Here is a 20196-nt window from a genome sequence, read left to right on the forward strand (position 1 = left end):
GCCGCCCATCTCTTCAAGCACGAGTAGGCGCGCGTTGCCCAGGCAGTGATGGGATTGGAGGACATCGACGATCCAGCCAATGGCCTGATGCTGTTCTCGCCGATCGAGTACTGCTTCGATCGCCTCCAGCTGTGTTTCCTGGTTGATCCGGAGAGCAGCGATGGCGGCCGCGATCAAATCGTGTGCCGCGTGCTGGATCCATCGATCCGGGACAGGCTGCTCGTCTCGGTGGCGGAGTCGAGAGGGAATTGGAGCGGCAGCGACGATCCAGAGCTCGCCGCGCTCACTTTCGCGGCAATCGATGGGGCGAGGCTCAAATTCATCACGAATCACCGGCCACTGCGCGAGGCGCTCAATTTTCACGCGCGCCAGGCGAGGCTGCACGCAATCTCCAGGGGATGGATCGATGAGTCGTGGGATTTCCGGGACTTCTACACCGATCGCGAGAGGTGGGAGAAGATGAGAATCTGGATTGACCAGAAATTGACCGACGTTGACTAGAGCTGACCACATTCCAAGTTCCGCGGGGGTTTAGGGTTCTAGCGAGGAAGACAATGGTCCAGTTCACGAATGTGCTGCAGATCGTCAAGAAGATCACTGGCGGGCTGGTGTGGAAGAAATGGAAGATGAATGATACGAGGAAAGCCAACAGGAGGAGGCGATTAATCCGCATTCACCAGGTATCGCGAGACAGAAATCTTCGTCTCTTCTTCACTAGATGAAATTGGGGCTTTCTTCTCTCCTAGGTCGAAGCGATTATCAAGGCTTGCAAAGGCCCTCCTCCTCCAAAATACCTGGGAATTCCAGCGCCATCGCCAGCATCCTCGCAAGCAGCAGCGCCACCATCGTGATCAAAATGTAAGAACATTCCTGCGTAGCAAAGAGCCTCTCCGGAATTTAGGGTTTGTGATCTTCCATGGCCATGGCGTTGCGTCGTCGTTGGGCCGGCCTGGCGATCAGTCAATCGAGGCTCTGGTCGTCTGGCGCAGCGCGGATCGAGCAGCCGGCGCCCAAGAACCAAGAGAATGCGCGCGATTCCAAGGAAGATCCAAAGGAAGAACTGAGTAGCACTAGGGCTGAGAGTAATAAGAACGAGAATGAGAATGGCAAAGGAGTAGAGCATGAGGAGGTGGGAGGACCCCAAGGCCTCGAGCCAACGCGCTATGGCGACTGGGAGAAAGCTGGAAGATGCTATGATTTCTAGCTAGCAACCATCTCTCAAAACCTTTACATCTCTCTAGATCATATCAAACTATACAATACGACTATACCATATCAAAATAGATAGCGTAGTGCTCGTCCCTGTAAGCCAGCTGCGGGAAGAGCAAGAAATTCCTCAAGCCTTGGCTCGTCGCGACGAAGCTCAACGGATGATAGCTCCTCAATCCCTGGCTCACCTTGAAGCTCGCCTTGGCATCAAATCCATCGTTCTCTTTGCTTCTACACTTGAGCTGCGCCGGAACTCTCCAATCGTCGACGTAGATGTAGCAGCCTGGGAGATCTTGCGACTCAAACGACACCAATCTATCGCTCGCCAGCCCTGGAACCACCTTGAATCCCAAGTTCGCCTGAGACAAGTAGTTCGTGCTGTCCGCGAACTGGGAAGTGTCCACCACCACCAAGTTCTTGTTGATCCCGGAGTGGGCGATGATCCTTCCTGGCTGATCCATGAGTTCCAGAGAGACCACTCTTCCCACCAGTCCGGAATGCTTGCTAGCAGCGAGCGATGGAGACGAAGAAGATATCACCTTGAAAGTGGCCTGGAAGTCCCAGTCTGTGCCGTTGGTGCTGGCCGAGTCGATCGTCACGGTGCGGTGCTTGTGTCCCAGCTGGTAGTCTCCCATCCGGAAAGTGTACAAGAGATCGTTGTCGCTGGGATTCACCGGAGTGATCCAGTCGCTTGGAGACGAGGTGTCGACGGGGCCCAAGTCGAATTCACCGTGGCTTAAACCGGCCAGCACGAATGGTCCAAACATGATCCCGTTCAAGCTCTGGTGTTCCTCCCGATCATCTGGAAGAAAAGAAAAGCACACCACCACCACCACGAAAGTTAGAAGATTTGCAGATTTGCAAAGAGAGTATTTTTCATACCTTGGATGTGTTCTAGTCTCACTTCTGCTGGGAACTTGAATGTCAGTCTGTCGCCGGCCTTCCACTCTCTCTGGATCGCCAAGAACGATCCCGGCGTGATATCTTGTGGCTCGTCGTTGAAATACGCTTCGTAGCCGCTTGCCACCCACGACGGAATTCTAACGTACAAGGTGTTGATCAGCTTGTGGTACGGGCTTGTTTCTTCAATAGTTGCTTTTGGATTCTGACCAAAGTTGTGTATGAGTTAGTAACTTCGAAAGTAGAGGAAGTAAATAAACGAGAAAGAATTACCTCGTGCAGATGAATGGTGACCTCCATGACCGGATCAAACGAGGTCAGTGGTTTTACGGTCTGCTTAAGTATGAGACCGGCCGAGTCCCATTCCAGTGTGCTTGGAACGAATTGCGCGACGTAAAGTGCTGGGATTGGCCGCTGTGCTCCTGGATTCTCGTCCCTCACACCATAGTCCTCAAAGTAAATCGAGTCTCCAAACTTTGAGAACGACTCAATGCCTGAAATGAAAGAAAATTTTCTCCAAGTTAGTGAACGAAAAGCTTGCAAGAAAATACGCACCAGTTCCATAGCAGCACCAGAACGAATCAAACGGATCTCCCCATCCCATAGTGCTGGAAGTTTTAGCCATTCCAGGGCCCATAGGAAGCATGTAAATCATCACTCCGGGTTCTCCTCTCTGGATGGTGAGAACACCGTTGAGTATAAGCCGCTCATAGTAATCCATGTAGCTAGCCTCCTTCGTCCACCTGAACAAGTTTCTGGCGATCTTGAGCATGTTGTAGCTCGAGCACGACTCCTCCACATCTTTCCCAAGCGAGGAAGCCATCCTGTTGGGATCCTTCCAAAACTCATTATCGCTGGTTCCTCCGGTGACGAAGCGGTGCGACGAGTTGACAGCATCCATGAAAAATGTGACCAGCTCCTACACGACAGTGTGAGCTTGAAAGTCAATTAATTCTGGTAGTTACCTTGGAAACTTGGTCTCCGGTTAGCTCGTATCGCTTTTGTGCACCTATCAGTATTGGGATATGAGTGTTGGCATGGAAACCCGACAGTGTGTCTTGCTGCAGAGCCAATGGACCAAGGAAGCATGGCTTGTCAAAGAGATGAGCAAGCTTCAAGTGTTGTGGATCACCCTGCGAGGCAAGACGAAGCATTGTAAGAAATCTGGTAACGACCATGCCAACTTAAAACAAGGTACCGTGATCTTATAGAGGTCATAGAGAACATCATTCATGCCACCAGTTTCTTCATTTAGCGCTTGGAAGTGAGCTTGAATGCTGTACTTCTCGATGTAGTTTTCCACACGTTTTGAGAAATACTGTGCCATCCAAATGACCATTCGGAGAGCCTTCATATTGCCTGCCTCGGTGTACTGATCCAAAAGTCCAGCCATTATCTAAAAAGGAAAGGTTTAATCAGTAAACACACGGCTTTCATGACACACTCACTCACCTTGTGGATGGTGTAATACGGAGCCCATACTGGACGATACGTCTCGAAACGAGTGAACAAGTTGAGAGGAAACGCTGACAAGTAACCAGTCCCAATCTTTTGCTGGCACTCATCTAGTATATCCACGAGATGATCCATCCTCCGTTTCAGCTCCTCATTGTGTGTACTTGCCCACATCTTTGCAGTGGCACTCAAGTAGTGCCCTGGATCACAAAAACAATACTGTAACTAAGCACGTAGAAAACTCCAATGTAGTTTAGCTTACCAACGAAGTGTCCTCTGAGCTCTTGGTCTGGAGCCTCCCATCCTCCGTAAGGAACACCCTTTGTCGGCAATCCCGAATTGTTGCGGAAGCTATAGGCCAGACTATCCACGTCCAGCATGAGAAGGTACTCGAGATTCGTCTGCTGGCCCTTGCCTTGTAGCGAGTCGGCGTCGATCCGGACTTTGTGGAGCGAAGATCCTTCCAGCAGGTGAATCTTGCTAGCCGCTGCAGCAAAGCTGGCTGGAACAATAGCTGGAGGAGGATCCGACATCGGCGCTGTGTAGTCCTCCGTGTAGTTGTAAGTGTCGAGCCGAGGATCGATGCTGTGCGTGTAGCGGAGATAGTTCGAGATGTTCACCGTCACGTCGTTGATACATATCTGAACCGGCGGATCCCCACTGATCGCGGAGCATGCAACGAACAGAGTGGAGACGAGGAGCAAACTCGCAAGCCTCATCCTTTCTCCTTCCTTGAGATTTTCTCGAGAGCTTGGGGTCATTTTATAACAGCTGGGACTCCAAAAATAACTTCAGATGATCTTCGTTTTTTGGAAAAGGGAATTAAAGGTGATCAAACTGCGAGAAAAGAATAAGTCAGAGGTAAGATCACAAAGTTCCTTTTTCTTCTCTACTCTATCCCTTGCAAAATAAACGTACCTTTTAGAAACTTGCGTTGGACGATCTCCGCTTTCTCGGTCCACATATTTCTGCTCGCATAAATGTTTCCCATCAACATATACGCTGCCGTGTCCGCTTCATTCATAGCTAGCAGTGATTCAAACGCGAGCCGTCCGACTACCACATCCTTCCACTTGCGACAAGCCCCGAGAACAATCGTCCATGTCACAGCAGTCGGTCTGAATGGCATGCTTCTCACGGTCTCCAAAGCATCACCCAGCCGATTGGCACGACCAAAGATATCCACCATGCAGTGGTAGTGCTCTATCTCGGCCTGAATCCTAAAGTTTGAAACCATTGCCTTGAAGAACCTCTTGCCTCTCTCGACCAGGCCGCAGTGACCACACGCGCTGAGAACGGCCATAAAAGTGATGGAGTCCGGTTCCAAGCCTTCACCCCGCATTCTCTCGAACAGTTCCAAGACCCTTTCATGGTCTCCATGACGACTGTATCCCGTTAGCAGCGCGTTCCAGGCTATCAAGTCCTCCGAGACCAGAGCATCAACTACGTGCTGAGCAGCGACCATTCTTCCGCATCGGCAGCAAGCGTCCACCAAACAAGTGACCAGAACTCCGTCCTTCTCAAGGCCCCGTCGAAGAATATCAGCGTGGATCACCGCAGAGATCTCCATAGAGACAACACTGCCACACGCCTTGAGCGCCGCTGCGAACGTTCGAGCGTCCGGAGCACACCTCTCAGGGTCGTCGGCTCGCAAGCGAAGGAAAATCTCGAGAGCCAGCTCTGGTTCGCCGCTGTCCACATAACTCAGTATCAGCGTGTTCCACAGCACTCGATGCCGACGAGAACTCCTGTGAAACACCCTCATCGCATCTGTGAAACTTCCACACTTGAAATACAAGTCGGCCAACGTACCTAACACATTGGTCTCGGAGTCGTAGCCCAACTTTGCAGCTCGAGTATGGATAGCCATGCCTCGTTCGAGAGAAACCCGGCCAGCGTCTCCATCAGTAGTAGCCAGGAGAATGCATGCTTTCAGAGCAGCAACAAAACTGAGAGCATCCGGACTTTGCATAGAAGAGAACAGCTCCAACGCCACCTCCGCTTCCCTGTTCTCAACGCAGCCTAGCAGCAATGCATTCCACGCTACCACGCTTCTGTGCGGCATGCTTTCGAAAACTTTCCTCGCGTCACCCAAGCTCCCACACTTGGCATACATATCCACCAAGCTGCTCGTCACATATCCGTCTAAGTCATGCTTCCTTCTCGCCGCTTCGGCGTGAATAGCCATCCCTCGTTTCAAGCTCTCCAGCTTCAGCAACATCCCGTCAACCAGCCGGGCTTCTTCCTTCACCGCCTGGATCGAGCAGTTCTTCAGCGCGGCCACAAAAGTTCTCGCATCCGGTTCGCAGCTTCCATCACTTTGCATGCTTTCGAACAGCCCCATCCCCTCCTCGGCCTCGCCATTGTCCGCACAGCCCAGCAGCATCGCGTTCCAAGAGACAACGCTCCGGCGAGGCATGCTAGCAAAAGCTCGCCGGGCATCCACCAGGCTTCCACACTTCGCGTACATATCCACCAGAGTGTTGGCAAGGAAAACGTTGGATTCGTAGCCACTTATTCGAGCTTGCGAGTGAAGAATTCTCCCTTGCTTGAGACACTCCTCTTTGACGAGCTTGCCTTCTATCTCTCGCCCTTCTTCCGCGGCTGCCAAGCTCGCCAAGGCTTTGAGCGCAGCAACAAAGCTTCGAGCATCTGGCTTGTATCCCTCTCGTTGCATGGAGGAAAAAACTTCCAGTCCCAGCCTTTCATCCCCATTCTCGGCATAGCCTGCGATCAAAGCGTTCCATGAGACCACATCTCGAGAAGGCATTGCATCAAAAACCTGTTGGGCGTCCACCATGGAACCGCATTTTCCATACATGCTGAGAAGACCGTTGCCAAAATACTGGTTCGATTCATCCCCGTCTTGGATCGCATCACTGTGAAGCCTCTGGCCTTTCTCGAGATTGCGCGACTTGTGGCATGATTTCAACGCGGATAGCAGGGCGTGGATCTGCTCGCATCGATCCGCAAGGGCCATTCATGCCCGAGATTTCGCTGGAAAACAAGGAAATTTCAACACGCATTCTATCAGATTGCCAGAGAAGCAGCAATGGCCAGTGAAGCATCACATTTTCTCACTGCATCCATTCGCAATCCATGGAGAACACGCTCCTAGCGTGAATTTGGAGAGAGGCGAGCAAGATAATAAACCCTAAAGTTAAGAGATCCTGGATCAAGCCATGTGATATTGACGGTAGCGATTTTCCGAGCCATGTGGCGGGCTGTGATCCGTCCGATCTAACGGTCGCGATTTGGCTAGCTTTCAAGCGCAAAATGAGAGTTCAGGCCACTCCAGCACTGGTGATACTCAGCGTCTCGCTGCTGTGAGTTATACGCCGAGATCGCTACTTGGGGAGTGAGCGACGATTCAAACATGAAAGCTAGAGCGTTGGTCGACACCTTGACAGGTTCCTGTGATGTTGCGCTGATCGTGCTCTAGAAGAACATGGAAATAGCGTGAGAACTAGACAAAGGATCGAGAATACCTCGTAAGTTGTAGCATCCACGCCATGGGGTGTCATGCAGCAATGCAAGCTCGCACCTCCCGGAAGGAATCCGCCCGCCTTGGCCTAAGAACCACAAGGATGAACCATTTTGGAGAGAAAACAGGAATTGTCTACCTCGTAAGAGCCGGAGATAAGCCCCATGAACTCGCTCATGCAGTTTCTGTGGAAGTATGGCGGTCGGAATGTGTGCTCCGCCACTGACCATCGAGGTGGAAATACCACAAAGTCGACCACCGCCATGCCGGGCTTCTCCGAAGGGACTGTGAGAACTGCACAGGTTACACGAAACCCGGGTGAAGCACACACAAAATCTGAAAAGGTCTGCTGGTACCTGTGTTTATAGACGGGTCCGCGTGATCAAACAACACCGTGTTAACTGGACAAAATTTCCTGAGGTCATACTGTATGAAATAGAGAAGACAGAAGAAAGAACTTTAGAGACCTCCTGCTAAGTTTCAAATGTTTACCTTGTATGGTGCATAGTTGCCGTGCCAAGCTACGACATTAAACGGGGAATGTTCTTGTTTTGCTGAAAACATCTGGCCTCCAAATTTGTGGAAAATGGTGAAACCAGCCTCGCAGTGCTTATTCTCAAACCACGCTACAGGAGTTTCAAACTCTCCGACTTCAGCAAGACCATTAGCACCTGTGGCGAACTAACAATAACGTCAGAACCTCTTTATCTTGAAACTAACCAATAAGGCCAAGGTCCGGAAGCTGAAAATGCCCGCTGAAAACCTCTAGAATGTAGCCACGAGAGGTTGCGTCTGGTAGTTCGATAGCAAAACGCATTCCTAGCTGAAGAACAACGATTTCACCAGGGCAAACTTGCAGTTTCCCGAATTCAGTTTTAATCCAAAGACCTGTTATTGAAAGCAAAATGCAGATAAAAACGAGAAGAGTTGAGCAAAATTAGTTCTTACGTCCTTGCTGTGGAACAATCAAAAAGTCCCCGTCAGCGTTAGCCAACGCACAGTCTTCCATGGATTTGTTTGCCACGTAGCTGCAACACGAGAAATTTCCTTAGAGAGAACAAAAATACAAGATCTGATTGCTTACATATGGATCATGTAACCGTGTCGAAGAAAGGGGCTTCCGGCTCCACACACTGTAAAGAGGCCATGAACAAAGTCTCTTGGATGTTCTGGACACTCCAGAGGCTTCCACCGCAACTGCGTTGGCGTTGTGAGGAAACGATCCTTATCAATAACGCCAGCGAAGTTCAGAGATGGAGAAGAATAAAGCTGGAATGGTTCGTGTCCAACAGATGGCTTGATCCGATACAGCCAGCTGAATCAAAATGATTACAGAGTAAATTGGCAAAATCCACTGCTAGAATTGCGAGTACCTTCTGAAATTCTGTTTCCTTGGAGTAGTGAAGGCCGTTCCCGAAAGTTGTTCGGCATACAAACCATATGGGCAGTGGAGAGGGCTGTTCTGTCCATTTGGTAGAGCACCTTGCAGAGCCTCGCTTCGAAAGTGATTGCCAAATCCCCTTTGATACTCCAAATTTTCAAACTCACACTCTCTTTTCTCCATTGCAAACAAAATGTTCTAGGATGAGGGTAGCCATTTTGTGACTTCTCCTATATACAAATTGAATACAGTTAGAGACGTACAAAATTAGTACCTATACAGTCTTCGCTCTCTCTCACTCTCTCTTTACTCGATGTCCTTTATAGAATCCTGGCAAAAGAGAAGAAAAATGAGTAAAGTTAGAACCACGATAGCCGAATGATGTGAAAACCTTAACCTTGGCTAGTCTCGTAACATATCCTGCAGCAACTACTGTCGCCAGCAATCCTAATCCAAGCGTAGCGAGCTGCTGGGGACCTCCCGGCAATTTCGATTCTGATTCTTGCTGTAAAATTATGGAAGGGAAAAAAAACAAGCATTTTTAGAGGAAAAACGAAAGCAAACATACGATTAAAGCTCGACCAAATGCTCCTGCGCTCACATAAGCCCAAGTTCCTGGTAGCATGCCAACCCAGCTGAAAAAACAAGTAAAATTTGCAACGGTTTTGCCAAGGAAAAGAATCAAGTACCTCCCCAATACATAAGGAACAAGCTTTACGGACGTCAAACCGTAAAGATAATTCCCCAGGGAGAAGGGAAGAAGGGGACTGAGCCGAAGAAGAGCAACAACTCGAAAACCATTCTCACCGATTGCCTTGTCAATGGCCATATACTTTTTGTTGCCTTCGGCTAGCTTCAAAATCTTGTCACGAGCAACATATCTAGCGATAAGAAACGAGAGCGTTGCTGCAATCTAGAAAACAATCCGAGAAAAAGCCAAACAAAAAAAAATCAGTTCGAACGATCGACGAAAAGAAAGAAATTGCTCCATGCATGACCACTTACCGTGCCAGAAACCGATACAATCACTGTTCCTGTCAGCGTACCAAAAAGCAATCCAGCTGACATTGTGAGTGGAATGGCCGGAATCGCTAGAACCTGAACGATCAAGAGTAGGCTAGTGAGAAGATCTCTAGTTTTCTTATGAAAAAAGCAAGACATACCTCTAAACCGGCATACACAGCGATGAAGATAGCATAACCAGCAGGTCCATATGCTAAAAAATTCCCAAAAAAAAAAGTTCTCAGATAAAAGCAAGAGAATCGAATAGAACAGTTCCATACCTTCGATGACATCCGCGAACTGGAGCAAAAATTCGTTTATTTGATCCCGGTAGTAGTATCCAGCCCCGGCAAATCCTCCCACCGTGCCGATAAGCAGCAATCCCGCAAGAACAGTCCCTTTGACAGCCGCATCGCCAGACACGGCCTCCTCATCCTCCCTGATTTCCTCGGATCTCACCACATTCTCGCCGCTCGACTGGCTCGCATTGCGATCGTCCGCTGGAGTAGCCGCCGTGGACCTCTCCCCGTCCTTGAGCGACGATGACGCCTTGACAAGCAGCGCGACTCTGGCCTGGCGATGACGAACCCTATCGTTGATTGGATTGGCGCTCCTCGCGGCCAAGAATCCAGCGCTGCCTTGGCCGCCGGTAGCCCGCATTTGGATGTCGCATTGCTGTGGCGAGCTGGAGAAGGCATGCTGGACGCACACCGGCGCCGCCATAGCAAAAACCTCACTCAAAGGGGAAATTTTGAAACAAAGAGGCTTACGTGGCGGGATTTTTAGGGTTAGGAGTTTTGGAAACAGAGGCTTAGGGCTTTTGGCAAAGGGGAACAAAAATGCTTACGTGGCAGGATATTGGGCTCCTAGGGTTAGGGTTTTGAGCAGGAGGAAGGAGACGATGTCGGCCACGCTGCTGGAGCAAGCTCGATCTGCGCATGACGACATCGAGCGTTTGGAGCGAATGGTGGTCAAGGAGCTCCAGAAGGAGGTCAAGTCACACAAGGATCGATTGTACCAGAGTCATCGCGTCAAGATGATGCTGGAAGCGATGACGCTGGCGACTTCTAAGCTGGTAAGCGTGAGCTCCATTTCTTCGGTTTCTTCATGGGTGGATTTTGATCGTAGGTGGATATCTACGAAGACGCTGATGGTGCCAGGAGTGATGAGATTGCTGCGCTTGGAGGCCAAACCGCTCCCGGCCAGAATAATGTCTTTAGCGCTTTCTACGATCGGCTCAAGGAGGTGAGTAGTGCGTAGGAAAGATAAATGGATTGTTTTCTTTGAGCTCATCTTTCGCGATTGTGTTCTTTCTATTTAGATTCGCGAGTACCATCGACGACACCCATCACTCCAAGCCATGGAAGTCGATGATCTGGAACAAGTTTTCCAGGAAGAACCTTACATCGAGTTCAGTGGAGAGGTAAAGTTTTATTTTCTTTGTTTTCTCGCGGTGAATCCTCTCTACCTTTTCTGCAGGAAGGGTATGGGCGGTTTCTCGACCTGCACGAGTTGCATCAACGCTACGTGAATTTGAGCTTCGTGAAGAAGAAGGATAAAGAGCAGCAGCTGGAGTACTCGGCTTACATCGAGACCTTCTTTCAACTGCACAAAATTCCTCAGATGCACAAGCTCTCAAGGCAAGTTTTTTTTCTTTTATTCTGTGCATCTTACACTTTTAGCGATCATGCAGACAGTACACTGAATACGTGGAGGATCTGATGCATTATCTTGTGTCTTTTTACCAGAGAACTCAGCCCCTACAGGACATTGAGAAAAAACTCACAAAGGTACAACATCATTGATTGCGTTGTCTGTTCATCCTTTGATTTCGCGTTTTTTCAGGTCGAGGCAGAGTTTGAGGAGCGATGGCTCGCCGGGAAGGTAGAAGGCTGGGAAAACAAAGGAGTGAAGAATTTGAATCCGATCAATATTGATAACTATCACTCTCCTGAAGAGCTTGTGCAGCTTGGGGGAGAGAGGCTAAAACAGGTATGTAAGTTTCTTCTTCTCTGTGACTTGACCAAGCATCAACTCTTTGCAGTCACTGGCATTTTTGGGCCTGAAAAGCGGAGGAACTGTCCAGCAACGCGCGGAGCGGCTCTGGCTTACAAAGCTACAACCACTGGACCAACTTGACAGTAAGCACTTCGCTAAAGGAATGAAACCGAAAAAGAATGGTGACGAGTCTCTTCCAAATATCAAGGACATTGCATTGAACGAATGTCGGATACGTCGCTTGACTGAGCTACTTCATGAGGTATGAGTTTATTACCCTTATTCTTTCGTTGACGCTTTGGTACAGGCCATCGAGGAGACGAAGGGCCACGTGGAGAAGAAGCAGGCATTCACCTACGAGGAAATGGAAGAAGAGCGGGAAGAAGTAAGTTTGTGTTCTTTGCGTTTGAGCCTTTGGCTAACATTATCTTTCACAGCAAGTGGAAGTACAACCGGAAAGTGAGAGCGAGGAAGAGGAGCAGCAGTTTTACAATCCGTTGAAGCTGCCGATGGGGTGGGACGGGAAGCCGATTCCATATTGGTTGTACAAGCTTCACGGCTTGGGCCAGGTAAAAAGTTATGCTCCTTCTTTTGCAAGCCTTCATCTCCTCTCCTTTGTTTTGCAGGAGTTCAAATGCGAGATATGTGGAAACTCCAGCTACTGGGGGCGAAGGGCCTTCGAACGACACTTCAAAGAATGGAGGCATCAGCACGGCATGCGCTGCTTAGGAATACCAAACACGAAAAACTTTCATGAGATTACTTCCATCAAGGTACTTACTTTCATTTTTTTATGCTTACAGACAATGACAATCTTGTACCAGGACGCAAAGGCGCTGTACGAGATCATCCAGGAGCGGTCGGGCATGAACAAGTGGCGCCCGGACCTGGAAGAGGAGTACGAGGACAGGGACGGGAACGTTTACAACAAGAAAACTTACACCGACTTACAACGACAGGGGCTCATCTAAGGCACCATTGTCTCTGTATGTATACTACTAACATCTTCTATTCGCTGTCCACATTTTTGGATCACAATCAAAAACTATGAGCAGCAGCTATGCTGTGGAACTCTCAACTCTTCGTTCCAGATTTCTTGGCAGGATCATCCGCGTTCTCGTGCACCACCACAGTCGGGATCGCATCCTTTTGCTGGTGCTGGCCTGGACCGGATCGACGATCCACTGACGGTACTACCTCCGCGCTCTCCTTTTTCTCATTCTCGGCTGATAGATTCTTGGCGTGCTCCTCGGCCAACTTGGTGGTACCAGTGGAAGAAGGATTCTAGAAAACCAAAGAGAAACAATGAATCGATCGGGATTGAAGAACACGGAGTGATCATACCTGTGCTGATGCCATGACTCGGTGATAAAATGGAAGAAATCGATCATGTGTTATCAACAAAGAGTGAGCCAATCAAATACTGACATTTCGCTCCAGACGTGGCAGCTCGTCATAGAGCCACTTCTTATTTTACTTTCTTTTTACTAGAAAGTAGAAAGTAGTTTTTACTTTCTACACAAAAATCGGTGTTTTTTTCAATGTAACACCCTCTTATCTGTTTTGCCTGCCAGTCAGCGCCAGTCTACGGGTCAGCGTGTTGACTATAGAGCAAACCTACCAATCCTCGCGAGAGCTGCTCTTCTTGACCTTTCTTCTCGGCCTCTCTTCCACCTCGCGGAACAAAGATTCATCGACAGTCTGGTAGCACGGGCTCTTTCCAAAAATCTCCTCAAACGTGTAGCCCTCGGATAGCCACTCGTCTTCCATGGATCCAGCGCTTCTAGCTTTGGAGTTTGGATCCACTCTCGAGTTTTCCTGGAGCTTTTGCTGGCTTTGAGATTCGCTCATCAAGCACTGCAACAAGGAAACAAAAGAGCTAAGCACAAAGAAACAAAACCACCAAAGAAGTTAAACTGCTAACCTCGTAGGCAAGATTGATCTGAGTGAAAACGTGCTCGTTCCCAGTCCCCTTGCAAACATCCGGATGGTACTGGAAACAACGCAAGGAATAACGAGATCAGAACACCAGCAAACATAATTGACAAAGATCCTACACACCTGGAGCGCAAGGTTCCTGTAAGCCCGCTTGATCTCTTGCTTGGAGGCACTGTAATCCAATCCCAAAACGAAGTGGCTATCAATCGCAGCCGACTGTGCAGCGACCACCATCCTCCTCCCAGAATTCCGCCTGCTCGAGGAACCAGAAGAGGAAGCTTGAAGCTTGTCACCCATGATGAAGCTGGAGCGGCTATACTCAATCCCTGCTAGAGCTGGCGATGAGATTCCCATATCAGAGAGTCGAGTCGTCCTTCCGAAAGATTTGCAGCTTTGGCTGCTGGGGAAGAAAAGGGGGCTCCGCTGCCTTTTGTAGCACCCGTTGCCTGTTCAAAAACGTGGGCAGTACGACCGAGACCCACCAGCACTGACCCGGCCACCAGAAGTTTCGTCCTTTTCTTCTCCTGGAAAAGCACGCGGAAAACATGCTTCAGTTAGAAAAACCGATCAAAACCATGGTACAATGATATACAAAACCTGCTGCTGGGCTTTCGCTATCGCGTAGCATGGCGCGCCTGCAACAACACGACAGTCGAAGCATACAAAGCCGACACTAAAGAACAGAGAGGAGAGAAAGAGAGAAGGAAGCGCAAGAACAGACTTTAAAGTATTCCACGATGGAAGTAAAAATGAAATAAGAGAACACACGACTTGAGACCGCATCACTCACGAGGCCAAGCTGGCCGGACCACGAGCCATCTGTAAACGAATCACAGTCAGTACCGACAGACTGGCTTGCAAGAGTAACACAAAGGAACAGTCCTCTTGAATTAAAAAAAAAACTGGAAACACTCGAGACGTTTAATCTACAGTGTACGAAGAACTAAAAAAAAAAACTTTTAGTCTGCAGTGTAACTAACTCTGAGTAAACAAAGATAGAGAGGAAAGCCACACTTCCAACCAAAGATCAAGTCCTCGCAAACCTTGAGAAAATCTCTAGGGAAAACGTGGAAGGAACTCTCACTTCTAACCGAAGATCAAGTCCTTGCAACCTCGAGAAACTCTCAAGGCAAAACTTGGAAGCAAATCTCACTTCTAAACAAGAACAAAAGAGAAGTACCTCGCGAAGTCCTTGCATGTACACGTCCACGCCAGACCTCCCTCGCTCACTTCACCTCGAAGCCGGGCATCGGCGGGGGTGGATTCGCCTCAAAACTGTCCAGCTTCTCGTTGTAAGGCTTGGGCTCCTCCTTCGTCCCTCCAAACCATCCCGAGTACCAAGAACTAGAGCCCGAGGAAGACGAAGAAGAACCATCGCTGGCGCCACCACCACCACCGCTACCACCACCTGGAGAAGAAGGAAACTGGCCACCCATCCCCGCAGTGTTTGGAGCTGGAAATGGGAAGATACCAGAGGAGGGCGGCCCGGTCTGTGGAATTGGCTCCTCCATGGGTGGCGGCGGCGGCGTCATCATCCGGTTGAGCATCAGCCCCGCGCCCTCGATGAGCGCGAGCAGCACGCCGCCAAAGATCGCCGACCTGGTGGCGCTCTTCATCCCGGCTCGCAGCTGGAGGAAGCCGCCGGTGGCGGCACCCGCGGCGATGGAGTTCCAGGGGTCCTCCTTCTGGCGCAAGTAGACCATGGTGCAATCGAAGGTGGAGAAGAGGCCGCCCCAGACGGCGAAGCTACCGCCGACGCGCGGCGCGTTCATGCGCACGCCCTGCGCGCCGCCCAGCAGGCGCTCACCTCGCGGGGAGTTGTAGACGCCGCGGATGAAGTGGTAGACCGAGCCGCCGATGGCGCCCATGCTGAATGCGCCGCCAATGTCGTCGAGGATGCGGTCCGGGCACGGCTCGCGCGCGTGATCCGGCGTCGCCATGGCTGTCTCTCTCTCGCCGCTCGCCCCTCGCCCTCTCGAGCCCTAGAAATCGCGGCACAAAACCCTCAACCCTAGACCTAACTAACTGTAGCCGAATATGGTAGATTTAACATAGCCTTAACAGAATATGCAAGAGAATAATAAGAGGACCATTGACATTCATTGACCATAAGATTAGCAATCAAAGATTTTTCTTTGACTGTCATTGACATTTTGCTTCTTCCAAGTTTGGTAGCCAATACTTCCCGATAAAGTTCCGACGAGGTAGCTATACTTGTGTGCTCCATCACTTTCAAACATTCCGCTACACTTGAGCCCGTCTTTCACAGCTTTGGCTCGCTTGATCTTTAGCTCTTTCCGGAAAATGTGGCACTTGCATCCATGGTCTTGAAGCTCTGGAACGTACTCAGCTCCCTAGACTCGTTGAGTTTCTTCGCCGCTGCATCGACGAGGTATGGAGACGCGAACATGCACTCGTAGCCACCGAATCCTGGTCTGACCCTCTGGTGTACCATCTTGTGAGACGGGTGATCACCGACTATGATCCGCTTCCCTATTGCCTCTACTGTCTGCTGGACAGAATTCAAGCCAGCGACCAAGGAATCCAGGTCAGTGTGCGGCCTCTCCAACACAAACCGGGCCGAGCCCTCCCCCATTTCTGGTGCCTTTCCTTCACCACCTCGAGTGTCAAACTCTGTTATTGCTTCAAACTCGAGCTTTCCGACTTCATCCTGGGAGTGGGATGACTCAGACATGAAATGGACAGGATCAAATACTTCCTGCCAAGCCAGAGCAATCTCGGCAGCAGACCAAACCGGTAGAAACACGTGCTGAGTGCGGCCATCCTTATCAAACTCCTGAAAGTCCGTCAACTTTGGGCTGGCTGCCAATAGAACCTTGCATTTGAATGCTGGAGGATCGACCAGCTCGCCGTCCACAAGCCAGTGAAGTTCCGGGTCAAAGAGGACGCCCTTGCTGCTCAAGGGCGAAACATCTGTAGCCCTCGCGCCAATACATGCCATCTTCTCAGTGTGCTGCGGTTCGAAGAGATAGAGATGACCACTCTTATTCTGAAACGCTACCGCCTTCCTGACCTTCATCAGCTGGAGGTAGATCTAGAGTTGTAATGAGAAAGGCGCTCTTGCCAATCTCAGGCACCCCCAACAGCAAAACCAATCTGTGCTTACTTCTCCACATCGCCATGAGATCCTCTTACGAAGATCAGTGTAGCACGCCCGCTCCAAAATCCGAGTGCACACCAAAGAGCTAGAGCAATCTGATTATCTGAGACTCCTCAGTTTGGAAGTTGAACAATGTCTAGTCAGTTTGAAAAGAGTGCTGGCAAATGAATGCTTAGCAACAATGCATATGTACCATTCCACGGTTAACTCCTCTTCCTCGTCATCTGGGAACATGGGACTGAACAAATCAGGCAGTTCGCTTCTCGCACTCGAGTTTCATTTCCTCGATCACTGCACTAGTAAAATAGAAGAAAGAAAGGAGCTGAAAATACCCATGTCAAGAGAGCTATGCGGAGCAGCGGAGCAGAGGCGCGACATATAATTGCGATATGCGACTGTAGCGAACTTTGCATAGTTCGTCCAGGTTTGTGAATCTACACGCTCCTTCAGCTTCTCGACATCTCCCGCAAGGCGTGGATGGGAAGGATACCTTGATCTCAGAAATTCCTCCATAGTCTCCCTCTCGCGCTTCATCTGATCTTCGTTCTCTGCCTTGTCCTTTTAAAATGAAAAACTTAACAACAGGAGTTGAAAGTGTGCTGTTGGTGAATGAATGCAGAGAAACAATGCATACCAGGTAGAGCAGGAGCCGAAAAAGAACTGACAATCTCCCTGACTAAGTTCATCTCATCGTCCTGCTCACAAGTCTTCATGAATGAGAAGACACTAGAAACAAAACACGCTCCTCCAGAGTTTGATTTGCATCAGTTCAAGACTCTTCCTCGTCATCTGGAAAGATGGGACTGATCGCATCAGGCAGTTCCGGAATCTCATTCTCTGGTTTCAGACTGACGGTTCGCTGCTTGGTCAAAGCTCTTCTTGTTAGCGGGAAAACCATCCGATTGCACCAATACGATACGACAATCGTGTACGTTCGAGATTCATTTCTGAGGTGAGCTCCTCGGTCCCTGCATCGAATTACTAGAAAAATAGAAGAAAGAAAGAACTTCAAAGTAGTTACCGGGGCTTTATCCATGTCGACTCGGAGCAATTGCGATCTGCGACTAGTATAGCTAAGTTTGCTTTGTGAATCTAAATAATAAAACTTAACAGAATATCTTCAGACATTGTTAGTTTGACCAAAGCATATACAATGTATAATTTTTCTATGATTGCTTCTGATTGGCAATCAGAAGTTTCTTTTTGTCAATCAACTTGGAGATGTTAGCTTCACCAATGTAAAGGATTTTATTTTCTTCCCACACTAATATATAAACATTGTTTACCATCTCAAGTAAAGTTTAAAGGTTGCTTTTTCAGTTGTAATGGCATCCCAGGCTGCGCTTGTTTTGGCCCTCGCTGTTGCTCTCTTTTCTTCTTATGTATCTGCAAACTTGGTAAGTATTGTAAAGTCCAATTGCAATAGATTCTAAATCTTCTATTCCAGTGCAAGAGCTACACCATCCAAGGTTCCGCCCAGTTTGTTTTTGGCCAAAACTTGTTCCAAGTTGTTCCAACCGATGGTGTTCCAACCACTGGTGCCATGGATCGTGATGGCTCCGTCCAAACATTTGCTGCTCCTCTTAGTGGAAACCCCGGATGCATCTACCAAGGTGTGATCGCCGACACTGGAGCTCTGGAATTCCTGTTTTCCCAGATCAAGTGTGGGAACAACCGGGTGGAGTTCATGGGAGATGCCGGAGGTTCTGCACCAGGTTCTTCCACCACATATGCGATTCTTGGCGGCACTGGGATTTATGTTGGAGCAACTGGAACCGTGACTGAGGCTTCACTGGGTGGCATGAACTATCAGGTCACTGCAAATATTAAGGTTTGCGACCGGTAAATTACCTTCAAAATGATTACAAGATCTAACAACAATTACAATATAGTAGAAAAATTTACTTTGCTCATGTCTATGATTCTTAAGAAAAATGTGGCTCGACATGAAGTGAGTCCAATATTTTAAAAATATAGTGTAAATTATTCCTTGATTTCTGGCCAGTTAAACTTTGCTAAGTTCCAATAGTTTGCTTGGTCCTTTCAAAGCATGGTTTAGGATCCAGCTAATTCCACTATATATATATTTTTATTTTATTTTATCTTTTTTCGTTTTTGTTTGTAACGTTACAAACAGAATATTTGGAAGTGCTACAAAGTGTAAACGTTGTCCACGTTTTCCTCTGTTGATCGAGTCTTTAATCCGTGTGGTCTAAACACACGGCAGCGTGAGAACCCAGTCTTTCATATACGTGGATTTTTTGTCCCCATCCCAAGGGATAACTTAAACCAAAAGAGAAAAAGAAAGATAGCGACCTTTCAATCAATCAAAGAGTTCTCGTCATTCAATCAAAGTGTGTTCTAGACAGATAACCTCATAAGAGAAAGAAATCTCTTTCTTGGTTTCCTTCCTTCGATTCCAAGTCTTTTTGGTGTGTTTCTATACAAGCAAAGTTGTTCTTCCTGGCTGCCTAAAAAATTCCGATAGCCCCCCACTGTACAGAGATCTTCCCGTCCCTCCCTATTTACACGAGACGATCGATCGAGGAGAAGAATAAAGGGGAAAAGTCGCCGGGATCAAAACACCCACGCGCCCTCCCACCCCGACTTGTACTCCTCCAAATCCTCCTCGTCGTCGCTGTAGTAGTAGCGATCGTCCACCGGGGCGGCCACGGCGCTCCCGTCCATGATCTTCTGGAGGAGCTCGTACGCCGCGTTGATCTCCTGGAACTTGGGCGCGCAGTGATCGCCCTTGCAAACATCCGGATGATACTGGAGCGCGAGCCTCCGGTAGGCGCGCTTGAGATCCTGCTTGGAATCGCCCGGCCGGATGCCCAGCATCGAGTAGGACTCGCAGGGCGCCACCGGCGATGATCCATACCTCGCGCTCGCCGCCGCCGACGCGCGCAGCCGCAAATTCGACCGCCCATTCCTCCATCCCTGCCGGGGCTGCTGCTGCTGCGGGGTTTGGATCGTCCGAGAGACATCCATCCCCGAGAATTGGGAAGAACCCACCGCCGCCGTCGCCATTCGCCTTGCCCTCTTCCTTCTCACGAATTCGCTCCCTTCGCTTTCCCTCTCTCGATCAACACAACGCAAGGAAATCGTTGCCCTAGAAAGGCATCACTCCTCTCGTGCTTATATACTCTGCCAAGAAAAAGGGGCGAAAAGGGTTTGAGTTTACCCAAACGCCCACAAATTGGGGTAAAACTGGATAAGCTCAAAGGCATATTCCTGTGGATAAGCCGATGCCGCTAAAATTAGGGGGATTCTCGTAACGCGGGCCAACGTTTATTAGTTAAAGATAGCAGAGAAATGAATTCCGGCCATATATGTGGCGACACGTGCGCGTACTGTAGCGTAGTCTCGACACGTTAGTGACGTAGCTATTTGTATCGTACGCTGGCGGCACGCTACGTGGAAATGGTCCCGCCTTGCGTGGATGTTACTCTTATCCAGTGACCACCAATCAATCGTTTGAGTTAATATTAGTCTTGATCAAACTTAACTATATAATCCATGAGCTTAAAGATACCTTTAGAAGGTTAAAAAATCTTGAGTTCTTCCTGAGCTAACGTTTACCTTTAGAAGATTCGAAAATCTCATCAAAACTTTGCGTGATAATCACGTCAAGTGTCATCTTCCATTTGTTTAGCATGACAAACTTCTCTATAGAAGATACCTAGTATATCCTGCAAATGCCGGGCT

At 49.1% G+C, this 20196-nt stretch overlaps 9 protein-coding genes across 10 annotated transcripts; 1 reads left to right on the forward strand and 8 right to left on the reverse strand.

Annotated features, from left to right (window-relative positions):
* Positions 1–1216: 1216 nt before the first annotated feature.
* On the reverse strand, positions 1217–4596 carry LOC9645860. The gene is made up of 9 exons (XM_002976118.2): positions 4483–4596; positions 3827–4401; positions 3562–3764; positions 3308–3505; positions 3075–3242; positions 2665–3028; positions 2383–2603; positions 2092–2314; positions 1217–2011 (listed from the first exon to the last, which is right to left on the reverse strand). The coding sequence occupies exons 2-9, from the start codon at positions 4323–4325 to the stop codon at positions 1266–1268; spliced, it is 2622 nt and encodes an 873-aa protein (XP_002976164.2). The 5' UTR covers positions 4326–4401; positions 4483–4596; the 3' UTR covers positions 1217–1265.
* On the reverse strand, positions 4397–5134 carry LOC112348410 (pentatricopeptide repeat-containing protein At4g16835, mitochondrial-like). Its single transcript, XM_024680811.1, has 2 exons — positions 4483–5134; positions 4397–4401 (listed from the first exon to the last, which is right to left on the reverse strand). Exons 1-2 carry the CDS (start codon positions 5132–5134, stop codon positions 4397–4399), a joined length of 657 nt encoding a protein of 218 aa, XP_024536579.1.
* Positions 5135–5175: 41 nt separating this feature from the next.
* Positions 5176–6625, reverse strand: LOC112348477 (pentatricopeptide repeat-containing protein At2g13600-like). Its single transcript, XM_024681075.1, has 2 exons — positions 5377–6625; positions 5176–5312 (listed from the first exon to the last, which is right to left on the reverse strand). Exons 1-2 carry the CDS (start codon positions 6542–6544, stop codon positions 5275–5277), a joined length of 1206 nt encoding a protein of 401 aa, XP_024536843.1. The 5' UTR covers positions 6545–6625; the 3' UTR covers positions 5176–5274.
* A 110-nt stretch (positions 6626–6735) lies between these two features.
* Positions 6736–8643, reverse strand: LOC9646337 (homogentisate 1,2-dioxygenase). The gene is made up of 9 exons (XM_024681074.1): positions 8422–8643; positions 8133–8363; positions 7997–8076; positions 7769–7936; positions 7541–7719; positions 7405–7474; positions 7188–7342; positions 7053–7136; positions 6736–7002 (listed from the first exon to the last, which is right to left on the reverse strand). The coding sequence occupies exons 1-9, from the start codon at positions 8610–8612 to the stop codon at positions 6823–6825; spliced, it is 1338 nt and encodes a 445-aa protein (XP_024536842.1). The 5' UTR covers positions 8613–8643; the 3' UTR covers positions 6736–6822.
* Positions 8584–10193, reverse strand: LOC9646338 (TVP38/TMEM64 family membrane protein slr0305). 2 transcript variants are annotated; one of them, XM_024681079.1, is made up of 8 exons: positions 9713–10193; positions 9593–9645; positions 9435–9527; positions 9119–9342; positions 8998–9064; positions 8827–8934; positions 8704–8759; positions 8584–8659 (listed from the first exon to the last, which is right to left on the reverse strand). In XM_024681079.1, exons 1-7 carry the CDS (start codon positions 10152–10154, stop codon positions 8736–8738), a joined length of 1011 nt encoding a protein of 336 aa, XP_024536847.1. In that variant the 5' UTR covers positions 10155–10193; the 3' UTR covers positions 8584–8659; positions 8704–8735. The 2 variants fall into 2 exon arrangements, with proteins under 2 accessions (XP_024536847.1, XP_002976166.2); XM_002976120.2 differs by having other exon boundaries at positions 8636–8759.
* Positions 10194–10290: 97 nt separating this feature from the next.
* LOC9646339 (splicing factor SF3a60 homolog) lies at positions 10291–12507 on the forward strand. The gene is made up of 11 exons (XM_024681073.1): positions 10291–10506; positions 10560–10676; positions 10753–10854; positions 10911–11071; positions 11125–11221; positions 11277–11423; positions 11476–11691; positions 11737–11814; positions 11867–11998; positions 12056–12202; positions 12254–12507. Exons 1-11 carry the CDS (start codon positions 10333–10335, stop codon positions 12398–12400), a joined length of 1518 nt encoding a protein of 505 aa, XP_024536841.1. The 5' UTR covers positions 10291–10332; the 3' UTR covers positions 12401–12507.
* LOC9645861 (chaperone protein DnaJ) lies at positions 12423–13841 on the reverse strand. Its single transcript, XM_002976121.2, has 4 exons — positions 13491–13841; positions 13354–13422; positions 12774–13286; positions 12423–12713 (listed from the first exon to the last, which is right to left on the reverse strand). The coding sequence occupies exons 1-3, from the start codon at positions 13719–13721 to the stop codon at positions 13047–13049; spliced, it is 540 nt and encodes a 179-aa protein (XP_002976167.1). The 5' UTR covers positions 13722–13841; the 3' UTR covers positions 12423–12713; positions 12774–13046.
* Positions 13842–14071: 230 nt separating this feature from the next.
* On the reverse strand, positions 14072–15369 carry LOC9646340 (mitochondrial import inner membrane translocase subunit TIM17-2). Its single transcript, XM_002976122.2, has 2 exons — positions 14548–15369; positions 14072–14186 (listed from the first exon to the last, which is right to left on the reverse strand). The coding sequence occupies exon 1, from the start codon at positions 15305–15307 to the stop codon at positions 14594–14596; it is 714 nt and encodes a 237-aa protein (XP_002976168.1). The 5' UTR covers positions 15308–15369; the 3' UTR covers positions 14072–14186; positions 14548–14593.
* A 3696-nt stretch (positions 15370–19065) lies between these two features.
* On the reverse strand, positions 19066–19518 carry LOC112348411 (chaperone protein dnaJ 8, chloroplastic-like). Its single transcript, XM_024680813.1, has one exon. It carries the CDS (start codon positions 19516–19518, stop codon positions 19066–19068), a length of 453 nt encoding a protein of 150 aa, XP_024536581.1.
* Between the last annotated feature and the right edge of the window lie 678 nt (positions 19519–20196).

Source organism: Selaginella moellendorffii, unplaced genomic scaffold (genome assembly GCF_000143415.4).
Source record: "Selaginella moellendorffii unplaced genomic scaffold, v1.0 SELMOscaffold_29, whole genome shotgun sequence".
In the NCBI taxonomy this organism is placed as follows: Eukaryota; Viridiplantae; Streptophyta; class Lycopodiopsida; order Selaginellales; family Selaginellaceae; genus Selaginella; species Selaginella moellendorffii.